Source organism: Poromitra crassiceps (assembly GCF_964638095.1).
Source record: "Poromitra crassiceps genome assembly, chromosome: 13".
NCBI classification, from domain to species: Eukaryota; Metazoa; Chordata; class Actinopteri; order Beryciformes; family Melamphaidae; genus Poromitra; species Poromitra crassiceps.
The window spans coordinates 17,472,347-17,485,019 of NC_139644.1; the positions used below are offsets into that span (position 1 = coordinate 17,472,347).

At 43.3% G+C, this 12,673-nt stretch overlaps 1 protein-coding gene and 1 pseudogene across 2 annotated transcripts; one reads left to right on the forward strand and one right to left on the reverse strand.

The window, feature by feature from the left end:
- Window positions 1-1,515: 1,515 nt before the first annotated feature.
- Window positions 1,516-2,845, reverse strand: LOC310787681 (regulator of chromosome condensation pseudogene; annotated as a pseudogene). Its single transcript has one exon. The product of its transcript is annotated as a regulator of chromosome condensation pseudogene (transcript).
- A 2,082-nt stretch (window positions 2,846-4,927) lies between these two features.
- On the forward strand, window positions 4,928-12,456 carry LOC310787695 (histone chaperone asf1b-B). Its single transcript, XM_083649178.1, has 4 exons — window positions 4,928-5,281; window positions 8,998-9,113; window positions 9,781-9,957; window positions 11,648-12,456. Exons 1-4 carry the CDS (start codon window positions 5,173-5,175, stop codon window positions 11,837-11,839), a joined length of 594 nt encoding a protein of 197 aa, XP_083505304.1. The 5' UTR covers window positions 4,928-5,172; the 3' UTR covers window positions 11,840-12,456.
- Window positions 12,457-12,673: the final 217 nt, after the last annotated feature.

Genomic DNA, 12,673 nt, shown 5'->3' on the forward strand with positions numbered 1-12,673 from the left:
CGTGGTCCTCAGTTTACCTCTCAGGTATGGAAGGCCTTTTGCACAGAGCTGGGTGCCTCGGTCAGTTTATCTTCTGGTTATCATCCACAGTCGAATGGCCAGGTGGAACGCTGGAACCAGTAGCTAGAAGCCAGAAGCCACGCTACGTTGTTTAGCGTCCTCCAATCCTTCAACCTGGGCATCACAGCTTGTGTGGGCGGAATATGCCCATAATTCCTCTACCAGCACAGCCACAGGTATAACCCCCTTCCAGTGTTCTCTGGGTTATCAACCTCCATTGTTCCCAGCCCAGGAAGGAGACATTGCAGTGCCTTCAGTTCAAGTCCATCTCTGTCGCTGTCGCAGTGCCTGGAAAACTGCCCGCTCTGCCTTACTGCGGTCCACTCAACAGAACCAACGACAGGCCAACCGACGTCGGGTTCCGGCACCAGTCTATCAGGTTGGTCAGAAGGTTTGGCTGTCTACTGCCGACCTTCCTCTGAGGACAGAGTGTCGTAAGCTAGCTATCTCCTAAGTTCATTGGTCCTTTTCCTATTGACAAAATCATTAATCCTGCTGTGATCCGTTTGAAGCTACCTCGGACCCTACGTGTTCACCCTGCTTTCCACGTATCTCGTATTAAGCCTGTTGTTACCAGTGTTCTGTCCCTCCCTGTTCCACCCCCTCCTCCACCCAGGATGCTGGATGGCGGTCTGGTATACACTGTCCGCCGTCTCCTCAATGTTCGCAGGCGTGGTCGAGGGCTACAGTACCTGGTGGATTGGGAGGGGTATGGTCCGGAGGAACGTTGCTGGGTTCCTCGTCGTCACATCTGTGACCCCGCTCTTGTCCGAGCTTTCCATCAGCGGTTCCCTGATCGACCTGGTGGGACGCCTGGAGGCGCCCGTTAGGGAGGGGGTACTGTCATGGCAACTGGGCAGGTCTACCCTCCTTGTGTCTTTAATGCTCTATCTGTGCAGGTCTAGTAGGCTGGAGCTGTGAGCTGCTCCAGGAGGTGTGGGTGTGGCCAATCAGGAGGATTGCCGTCAGCTGGGTCCTCATCAGCTGGAGGCCTTTAAATATCTGGCAGGAGCTCCATTCAGTGTCTGCTTGTAGTACCGTATGGTCAGTACGAACGCCTGCCAAGAAATTCTGAACCTTTTGCAAGGACAACTATTATTTTATGCTTCATCTCTCAGAGCCAAGCCACTGAACCACCTGGACTTGCCACAGCTCCACCTGGACTGCCACAACCGAACCACAACACCATCTGTATTCTGGACTGCCACAGCTAAGTCACTGCACCATCTGGACTGCCATCGGAACCTCTGCTCGTTTTGGACCTAAAGACTGCACATTCTCAGTGTAACCTGTATTGCCTGTTTTAAGGCTCTAAGTTTTCCTCAAAGTAAAACATTTGTTTAAATCATCGATCACGTCTCTGAGTCTCTGTCTGCATCTGGGTTCCTTGTCGTTCGTGACACCCACTTGCAACAGATCAAATAAATGGTCACCCAAATCTGCCCCAGGGAGACATCAACTCTTCTGTTTGTCTGTGACCAAAAGGACTGTGTGCTGCCCTCCACTGGAAGCCATTAGTACTGCGCGGTTCTCCAGCTGCTTGCCCGTCATCTTGACGGGGCTCCACTCGTCGTCCTCCTCACCTGTGGCAAGCTGGTAGTTGGTGCCCATTCCCCAGGCATACACAGATCCCTCTCTAGTGACAGCATAGCTGACAGACGCCCCACATGTCACTCTACTGGCTGGCTCCACCCCCGTCACAGGCGTGGGCTCGCTCTTCTCCTCAGCCCCTTGGCCTAAACCCAGACGACCATAATCCGCTCTGCCCAGGCTATATACCTGACCTTCGGCATCAAGGCAGACTGTGTGGTGCTGTCCTCCTGAGAATTCAACCCAGGTGGTGGTAGAGTTCTTGAAACACGTTAGTTTCACTGGGAGAAAACACACTTCAATGCCTTGAGTCCCAAGCTGGTTAAAGTTGGACAGGCCAAATCCGTACAGATAGCCTTCCTTTGACACAGCAAAGGTAAAGTATGCTCCACAGAAAGCGTCTACAAAGTGAACCTTTCCTTTGAGTTTTACCACCTGGGGTGTCAGCAACCGGGAAAGGCCTCTCCTGCCTCCTCTGTTGGCAAAGCACCCAGCCACCCTTCCCAGCTGACCCTGCTCTCCATTGCCTGATGTGTAGAGATTTCCTTCCAGCGTCACCATGACAAGGTGGTCGTTGCCTGATGCAATTTTCAAAACAGGTTGTGTCACGGGGACTTTGACTGGAAGGTTGGAAGGTTTCATGGGCTCCAGAAGACCAATAACACCATTGTTATCCCTGAAGGAGCCCCAGAGGTACACTGTCCCGTCATCTGTGAGTGCAGCTGTGTGGCTGTCCCCAGCAGACACCTGAACCACCTTCGACTCCATCAGCACCTTCCCTGGAACCGTCTCGGAGCACTCCCCTGATGTGTCCCGACCAAGGGCACCCTCGTCGTTGCAACCAAATGTGTAGACACTGCCAGTGTCACTGAGGCAGACGGTGTGCATGCCTCCAGCTATCACTTGCACAATGCCTTCCTTTAGGGTCACCAGGGCTGGCTTCTTCCTCATGATGATGTTGTCTGCTAGACCCAGCTGTCCAACATCACCCTGGCCCAGCACAAGAACCTGACCTGCCTCCTTCCCATGACTCCTGTGGGACACTTTCAGTTTCTTTTGGTCTTTATCATCTTCCAATTTAACCTCAGACTTCCTCTTGCCGGCGGTCTTTTTAGCAGGCATGAATGACAGCAACAGACTGAAAGGTTTAGAAGTTTGTAGCTAGTTAACGCAAGTGAACGTGCGGTTCTTCTCCACACTCCACTGATGATATACTGTATAGAATTAGTGGTGTCACCAGTGATGTCACTCAAGCACTCAATGATGATGTCATCAGTGAGTGATGTAATCAGTGATGATGTCACCAGATGATGTCATCATTGCTCGAGTGAATCACATCATTAGGTAATTAGGGCAATCATTAGGTAATTAGGGCAATTAATCAGAGCTAATGGCCCAATCCCAATTCCTATCTTAACCCTCAATCTTAACCCTCAGTCTCAAAAATGCGCACTCCCGCGAAGTGCTAGTGCTGTCCCGATTCTCACTTTGTTAAGTTAAGGGTCGAGTTTGAGGGCTCTACGGCACTCAGTTTTGAGATTTTCCACGACCACACTTGGTGGTGAGTGCGATCCCAGAATCCCTTGCGTGTCATCAGCTAGATCCATTCAGATGGAAGATGGCGGCGAACGGAAGAAAAAAGTAGCCTGACAAAGTTAAGTATTTCCTTGTTAATAGCGATGTAAAAATTACGATAACCATTGTATTAGCTTAGTTTAATGTCATTTTATGGATTTCTGTTTTGGAATCCTAACAACAATGTTGCTGCTAACGAGTGGGTGCTAGAATGACCGTGCTTTCCGACGTGAGGGCTGGCTTGACTGCAGTTAAACACTGCAGTCAAGCCAGCCCTCACGTCGGAAAGCACGGTCATTCTAGCCCCACTTGTTTTGTGGTGCGTTGCATTACACGTAGGCTGTATCTTGATCAAAACAACTCAACAACGACATTACCACCGAGAATTATGGCATTTCGTAACAACGTTAACAATGTTATAATATAATAATAATAATATGGCTTGACCAGCATGGCTACTGACTATCGATAGTTAGCAACAACAATTGTTGTTAGGATTCCAAAACGGAAATCCATAAAATGACATTAAACTAAGCTAATACAATGGTTATCGTAATTTCTACATCTATATTATCAAGGAAATATTTGTATGGATGCTTTTTTCCTCTCCTTTTGAATTGACAGTCTGGACGGAGCTTTGGCATAAACAGTCTGAAGACGTATCTGCCTTTAAGGGCTGTCCCATTTTAAAGTCGCAAGATAGCCCTTCACACTTAGTTTTGAGGGCTACTAAGATTGAGGGTTGAGCTTGAGGGTTAAGATTGAGGGTTAAGAAAAGAATTGGGATTGGGCCAATGAAAAAAATCCAGCTCTGTTAGTTGCTCTTTACACTTCCTGAAAGATTCAGCTGTGTGTGTGTGTGTGTGTGTGTGTGTGTGTGTGTGTGTGTGTGTGTGTGTGTGTGTGTGTGTGTGTGTGTGTGTGTAACCCTACTTTATGTCTTTGTTTGTTTGTGAGTTTGAGGGGTTTCACTCCTTTTTGAAGCACACTAGCCTAAATAAATACAAATATGTATAGCCCAATATCAAAAATTCAGCTTTAGTCTAAGGCTGTCACTGCTGAACCACCTTGCTAGCCAGACCAGTAGGCCTATCTACTGATTGGGAGACACATTGCTTTTCTGTCAAATATAGCCTACAGGTTTGACCCTGCTGACCACCGGAGGGCAGTAGCTGAAAATGATCATTCTGACTGTCCTTCCTCTCATCCTTTTTCCGGTGCACATGTTGTTTTAAGTGTAAAATAAAGTATCTGCCCTGACAAACATGCATTCTTGCACATTTATGAATTTTTATTACTTCAAAACTGCAGTGACATGTTCCATATGTGTTTTAATTTGAATCAATAATATTTGAAATTAGGGATCAATTATCATACAAAAACATGTGATAAAGAAACATGCATGCAGACAAAATAACTTTAGCCATATGGGTATGTCTGCAGAAATTGAGAACCAGGCATCGCCAGAACAAATGTATTACATTTTGCTTTCCATGTTGGAAAATTATTTCATTCAGCTATCACTACATAAAAACTGTTACAGTTTAGTTGTAGTTAGGCCTATTATATTTCACTAGGGGGCGATAGTTTGCATATCGTTTTGCTTCTCAGCGGCTCCGGCTCCTCCCCCCGTAGCCCCGCCCCCACGCACTGGTTGCCGTAGGCGCGGTGGAGCCTGGGTAGCTTTGTCAAAGCGGCGGGAGAGAAAATCAGGTGCTCCTGTACGAAGATATTTATCTAGTAATACACAAAATAACTTGAATAAGCAGTCATTAGTCGATAGACAAGGAGTAGAATTAGGTAAAAACACATTGTTTTGTCTGACAATTTTGTTGACATTGATAGCGTTAACTCATTTTTTGCGCTATAGTGTTCGCGGCTAACGTTCCCGGGAAATTGTGGTTTGAACGTTGTTTTTTGCTAGCCCGTTTTAGCACGTCCACAACAATGGCGAAGGTACAAGTGTTGAATGTTGCTGTCCTGGATAATCCAAGTCCCTTTGGAAACCCCTTTCAATTTGAAATAACGTTTGAATGTATGGAAGACCTCCCCGAAGGTGAGTACCATCAGAGTAACTGTCATTTTGTGTCCTAGCTAGCTAGCTGGCTGAGCACCTAACGTTACAGTAATGGAAACTACACTAACAGCTAACAGCTAAGTTTGCTACATTAGCTAGCTAACCTGAGCAATGGATTCGCGTTACTTCAGTCAGACAGTCCAGACTCCAACGTTACTCTGTGCGATATAACTGAAGGCCATAGAAAAGTTAACTGCATAATATGTATTTCATGACGTCATCTTGTACACATCTGTAGATCTGTGTAACGTCAACATTAATAAACACGCCATGTATTGTTCATTTTCTGGAAACGGTAACGCTAGGTTATTTCCTACAGTGGGTTAGTATCTATTAAAACCATATCCTAAAAAAACATCTTGTACCTCTGTGCCGTTTAGTCATTGTGTAACTTGAAAGGACTTTCCCTAAGGTGTTGCACTGTAAACATATTAATTAAACAGAGCACACTGACTATTACAGGATTACTTGGATGTTAAATGATATAGATAGTAAATTAATATTAAAGAGCAATGTCGTTTGTTTGTATCCTATATTACCAACTTGAATGGGATTTCTTCTGGTGTAACCCTAGCCCCATAATGTGACGCCACTTACTGTACTTACTGTACAGCAGTCGGCGCCACACAGCGTTAGTATCCTCAATAGGTGGGCAAGGCTGTTCAAAAAGCTCTCCTACCCGTATCCAACCTCCGATTGCAGATCCGAAGATATGATCGCCAGCCTAGTGAAGCCAGTAAGTTCACCGGGGCGGTTAAATGATACTGCTGCGTGAAACAACCGTTTAGAAGCAGTCTTTGCACAGCCTGCACTGAATTTACAGCAGGGTGTGTTTGATCTCACTATCATGGTGCACCGCTTGCACGCAGCGAGCAAACAACACATGCGGCTGTCAGTGATCAACGTAGCTGCGACACGCAACTCTAAATGGATTCTCCTTTAGAGTTGCGCACGGCTTGCCCTTCTCCGTGGAAGTCAGACCCAAAGCAAGCCCGGCTGGCTTCAAACATGCACGAATCACAAAGACAAAAGTACTCACATGTAGCCACAGGTGTCTTCCCTCATGCCGGTCTGGCAACGATGTTTGTTAACTTTCAGTTTACGAGTACGATGCTTATTTGTGTAGCCGGAAACGGTATCTTTCCCTTTTCAGAGACTGGGTCTGACTTCCACGGAGAAGGGCAAGCCGTGCGCAACTCTAAAGGAGAATCCATTTAGAGTTGCGAGTCGCGGCTATGATCAACGCAAATCCAGCGCACCGGGAAGCAAAACATGTCATGAAATACTCAAACTCCCAAGGTTGCTGTCGGCAGTAGGAAGCTTCTCCTGTCCTCAATATGGCACAGGCTGTGCAAAGACTGCTTCTAAACGGTTGTTGCACGCAGCAGTATCATTTAACCTCCCCGGCAAACTTACTGGCTTCACTAGGCTGGCGATCATATCTTCGGATCTGCAATCGGAGGTCGGAGACGAGTAGGAGAGCTTTTTGAACAGCCTTGCCCACCTATTGAGGATTCTAACGCTGTGTGGCGCCGACTGCTGTACAGTAAGTTAGGGCTGTGAATCTTCACTGGCCTCACGATTCGATTACGATTCAGAGGGCTACGATTCAATTTGATTATCGATGCATCTCGATGCATCACTTTTTTCCCCCAATACATGATTTCTTTTTTTCACTTTCTTTTTTCTCACTGTGTGGCTACTTTTAAAATAAAAGTGAATTTGGAATTGCATTGTATTATGATCCATAATTAAAATAAACAACTGCATGTACTTCCATTATATTTTATTTGATTATAATAAAAAAAAAAATTAATAATCGATTTTTGACATTTGTGAATCGATGCAGAATCGTGCACGTCCGCATCGCGATGCATCTTATAATCGATTATTTTTGACACCCCTACAGTAAGTGGCGTCACGTTATGGGGCTAGTGTAACCCCTGAGTGAATTGCAAATATGGAGACAGTAGTCTAATTATTAACGCGAGACAAACACATTTCTCAGTGCTACCATGATGAACGTTTGTGCTGCAGCTTAGTAGTACTGTATGTGCTTTGTGATTCATTGGGATTAGTATGAACAATAAGTGGCTTATAAATATTTCATGTCAATGGAGCCAGTTGGCCACCTTACTGTAGCTCATAGTATTATAGTTAATTTGCATTTCACCTCAGACAAGGGAGCAAGGGCGCTTTGTCTGTCTGTTAATTTTTTTTCCCAACTGATGATGTCACAATGTCTATGACATCATCAGTGATGTCATCAGTGTCATCATTATTGACCAAAAAGGGAGCAAGTGGCCTCCATTTGTTTGTTTAAAATTTTGTCCCACTGATGATGTCACAATGTCTATGCCATCATCAGTGATGTCATCATTGACATTATTGACCAAAATCATCTTATCACATCACTGAGGATGTCATAGGCATTGTGACATCATCAGTGATGTCATCAGTGAGTGATGCCAAGTTGAGCAATTGTGCCCTGTGCATGCCAATAGAGCAGGCGAGGCCACGCAGCAGCCGAGCTGCGGGTGAGGCCGACGTTGAGCAATTGTGCAGCGTGCGCGGAGTGACTCGAGCACTCCACGATGTGATCAGTGATGGTCGCTCGAGCAATTGTGGTGTCATCAGTGATGCGAAGTTGGCAATTGTGTGCTGTGGTGTGGCGTACATGCCAATCCAATAGCGCAGGCGAGGCCACGGCACGCAGCAGCCACGGCACGCAGCAGCCACGGCACGCTGTGGACGAGGCCAAGTGGCGGCCGAGCTGCATATGCGAGCCCGCGTAGCGGGTGAGCTATTCTATAGACTATTTCTAGGCTATTCTAGACTATTTCTAGTATATATATATATATCTCTCTCGATCTTCCTAATCCTAAAATTTTAATATGCAATTTGGGAGGGGAAATAGAACGGAATTTGGGAAAAAATAAAATTTATTTCATATGGCCCTAATCTAGGCAGATTTCAGACTTGAAAGCAGTGTCCTGTCTTGTCTGAGGTGAAATGCATATGAACTAGAGTCATATGTTCCATGTCTTCAACAAATTAACATAAGCTTGGCTATTCAGTCAGTAACCTACATTCTCTGCATATGTTCATATTTCTGTATGCATACCACACCCAGCTATAAATAGATAATTAGAACAGCACACGTGCCCTTGCACCTTGTTACTATTTCTGTATGCGGTACAACATGCATACCTCCACCTGGTGTTTGGATGAGGTGAACAACTTTAACATCCTGCTCCTGCCACATTAGCTGACTATTACTCCCATCTCATTATCGACAGTGTCGTGAGCCAAATAAACATACAGAAACATTACAGGCTGACATGGGTAATCTCCTCAGCACCACACAAATCATGCCTGGCAACATTAAATCTGCTTTCTTTGTCAACAAAATTGAGAAATGCCTAGGTTGAACACCAGCGTGGTCCACTTGAAATGAATTATATATATATATATATACATATATTTATTCACTTGGGCGCATGTTAATTTGTTAATACCTGGGTGGGCCAGCCAAATATAATCAATATACTGTTTGGGAAACCATAGTGTATATTATATTTTTTGTATCATATCCTACATATATTTAATTTACTTTTACTTGAGAAGTGTTGGTGGCTATATAATAGTGCCCGGTTCACAATGAGATGAAAAACTGACCTTCTTTTGTTTTATAGACCTGGAGTGGAAGATCATCTATGTTGGCTCAGCAGAAAGTGAAGAGTATGACCAAACCCTCGACTCTGTCCTGGTCGGCCCAGTACCAGCTGGGAGGCATATGTTTGTGTTTCAGGTGTGTTTGTTTAGGCCAACACAGTTGAAGCAGTGTTGTATGGAGCAGTAGCCACTTCTACAAAATGGTGGTCAAAATGTATGTGGCCATAAAGCCAAGCAGAGCTACGATGAGCCACTTTCAATTTACAATTTCAGCACTTGTGTGGAACTGGGATTGTCTCCAAAACACTCCGCGGAAATTAAAAATAGAAGGCAGTCTGTAATTAGCTTTTGGTAATTATTCATATAAATTTGGTAGTGTGAAAGTCTGAGGTTTACCGGTAGATAAACTGGGTTCTACTATCATTGCAAATGCAATCACCACCCAGGAAACTGAAATGTAATATACAACCTGTTTCAAAAGTAGGCACACATTTTTATATACATTACTAATATCCACTGTATTGTTGAATATTTTTCTGTTTACAGGTACACTTTAGGTCATGGCTGGAAATGTTTACAATCGAGTGACTATATAAGTTGACTCAAATTATGCAGCTGTGTTTTACATCATATTATAATAGCATACCAACTTTTTGAAACACCTGGTAAATATATGGTAAATATAGTCATTTACACTGCCATGTGTTGCTTAATCCACATTGGTCACAAGACAAGTAGACAGTTCAGATGTCTAGAAGTCCAGGCAAATAAGGGACCACTCTAAATGTTGTTTCTCTCAACAGGCTGATGCCCCAAACACAGGTTTGATTCCTGAAAGTGATGCTGTGGGCGTGACTGTTGTGCTGATCACCTGTACGTACCGTGGGCAGGAGTTCATTCGCATTGGTTACTACGTGAACAATGAATACACAGACCCAGAGCTGCGTGAAAATCCACCAATCAAACCAGACTACACACAGGTCAGATTTACAGGATATTTCAATGCCTATGCATCACTGCCTAATGCTTATTGCACTAGTTTGAAGTAATACTTTGGATAACAATACTGTCTTTTATTATCTTGGAATTATGAGGTTCTACTATGGGTTCTATTAGGGTAAAGAGCATTTCCGAGATACTGAGCATAAAAGATCTGACATCCCAGTTTGTTCAGAAATTGATGTTTTTAGCTCCACAAGGCATGGTACTTGAATGCAACGTCCATATTATAGGACACTTATACATTTTTTTATTTTTTTTTTTACATCCACACTAACTCGTTTTCGTATTAAACCCCATAGCTTTTGCTGCGGTTACGCATTGTGTCCACACCGTCCCAGCGTTTTCGACCCCGGAAAATGGAGACAAACTGATATGCTGCTGAGTCCGTATCAGTTCGAAAACTTTTTTCTTCCCGATTTTCCCCGATTGTTCCCCCAATTGTTTGTTTGCACCTATTATCCACATCGCCCTTTATTGTTTTGAGCCTCAAGGCATTTGCCTTAACAGAAGGTCCGGTCCCTGTGTACCTTACCCCGTGTTCGTCTCCAAAATCGGGGTTTGAATGATAGTGTGGATAGGCGGAAGGCGGAGAAAAGATTTGCGCGCTCTCGCTCTCTCTCCCGCAAAATGTCATCTCCGAGCAACGTCAAGTCAGCCAGAATAAAACGGAAACTTGCGGTTAGAACCTTCACAATAATGGCAGTTAAATAACGTTGATAACTAGCACTGTAATTTATTTTAACATGTTCAAATGTTATTAGGCAGACATTCTACACTGTGTTCAGAGTCAAGAATGAAACGGCTCTGTTGATACTGAAAACCTGTGGAGACATACTTTTTCAGACACAGAAAATTGATCAGGAATCCATAAGGTATTCGATAAAGAATCGGACCGATAAGCAGAATCGATAATGGCATTGGTTGGTATCAATCAAATCTGATCAATTCTAAGCTTCAATAATAATACATAATGAGTCAGTCGATAGGTGTTACATTTTTTCATTCAATTTAAATTCAATTTCTAATTTTCTAATTCAAGTACAGGTGCAAAAGAAAATTTCGGGGATGAGTGATTACAATGATCACATAGCTGCTCATACTTTAATCTAGGCTATTGAGTAGTAATTTGTTTGATTATTTATTGAAAGATGGTTCCTTTTTTATCCCTGTGATTCACATGTTTCATCGTTCCTTGCCCTTAGAGTTAATAAATTATACATCAGCTAAATTTAGCTGTGCCGAATGCACAGTGAATGTGAGTCATCTAGGGAAATGTGGCATGTTTTTCGGTAAAGGGTTTATATTTATGCTAAAAAGCCTAAAGGTGATAAAGCCTTAAAATAGTTTATTTAGTGTCATCACACATCTGTTCCTTGTCAGGAAATTGTTTCCTGTTGGCAAATTATATGTGGCTCATAATAGAATGTATGCATTTTTTTTTTATTATCATTTGATCGCCTGATTTTATCAGTGTATATCATAGTTAATTGACATTTTGTAAATCATTTAAAATGCCCACCTCTATGAAATAAGATAGCTATAGATATGCTGATAAGATTTACCTCATGAGATCACAGTATAAAACTGAAAGAAAAAAAAATATATAGATTAATGATTACATGCAATGGCACATATAATTTATGTATATTTTTCTCTTGCCCTTTACAGCTCCAGAGAAATATTCTGGCATCAAACCCGCGCGTTACCAGATTCCACATAAACTGGGAAGGCTGTGCAGAGCGAATGGAAGACTCTGAAAATGTGGATCCTTCCCCAAACTCAATGCTCCCTCCCTCCTGTCTCCCAGGCAAGGCCCCACCCCTGGGGCTACTACCGGATAACTCTATGGACTGCTTATAGAGACTCCCTTTGCCTGACTGCTGATCACTCACAGCACTCACTCAAGACCGATTTTTTTCTTTTTTGAAGAATGCCCATGGACATCATAGCGTGGCTCTACAGACAGCTTTGCCTTACAGCTGCCCTTATTTTTCTGAAGCCAGTTGTCAACAATATTAACCTCTCTCACCTTGAACTCCAGGAGTATTCTTTCCTAAGAGGAAGAGAGCTGCCTCCCTGGACATTTCGTCAGTATACATGGGGAGTTTCCATCTCATCACAGTGAGAGCAATATTGAAGTAGTACTTTAACTCAAGTCCGTGGAAGGGGAAACCGACTTAGAAAAGATGCAGCTGAACTGATTAACCAACCAAAATAGCTGTTGTATGATTCAGCTTCCCTTCCTTCCTTTCCTTTGTGCAGAATGGATTTGTAACCATTAAGAGGATCCCAGCACTGAGGCATTAGGCAAATAAATAAGAATATTTTGCTGTCCAAGAATTTGATAATCTGTCTATTTACACTCATATTCCTTTGTGCACTTATGCCTTTTCCCACATGTTGTGGATGAGTTATATAACTTCCTATACTAGTTTTCTTTTTGTCTGCCATTTTGTGTTCAGAATAAAATAACATTGTATTTGGTTAAATGTATGGATCACTGTGAAATTGAGGGTTCCTCTAAATGTGTTAAATTAATTTCTCTTCACTATGTTCCTAACATCAACTATAGAAATAGACTAAATCACTATTGTATATATTTGCTCTGAAATTCTATAACACAAGGGTGACACGTACTTTTATTTCACACTGAACTATAAGGTTAAATATGACAGATAGTGCCAACACTGTAAA

Bases quoted from the DNA above. Each gene is read 5' to 3' on its own strand.
- LOC310787695 (XM_083649178.1), top strand. From the start codon at position 5,173: ATGGCGAAGGTACAAGTGTTGAATGTTGCTGTCCTGGATAATCCAAGT. The intron at 5,282-8,997 runs GTGAGTACCATC...TTTGTTTTATAG, and splicing joins TATGGAAGACCTCCCCGAAG to ACCTGGAGTGGAAGATCATC. The intron at 9,958-11,647 runs GTCAGATTTACA...TGCCCTTTACAG, and splicing joins TCAAACCAGACTACACACAG to CTCCAGAGAAATATTCTGGC.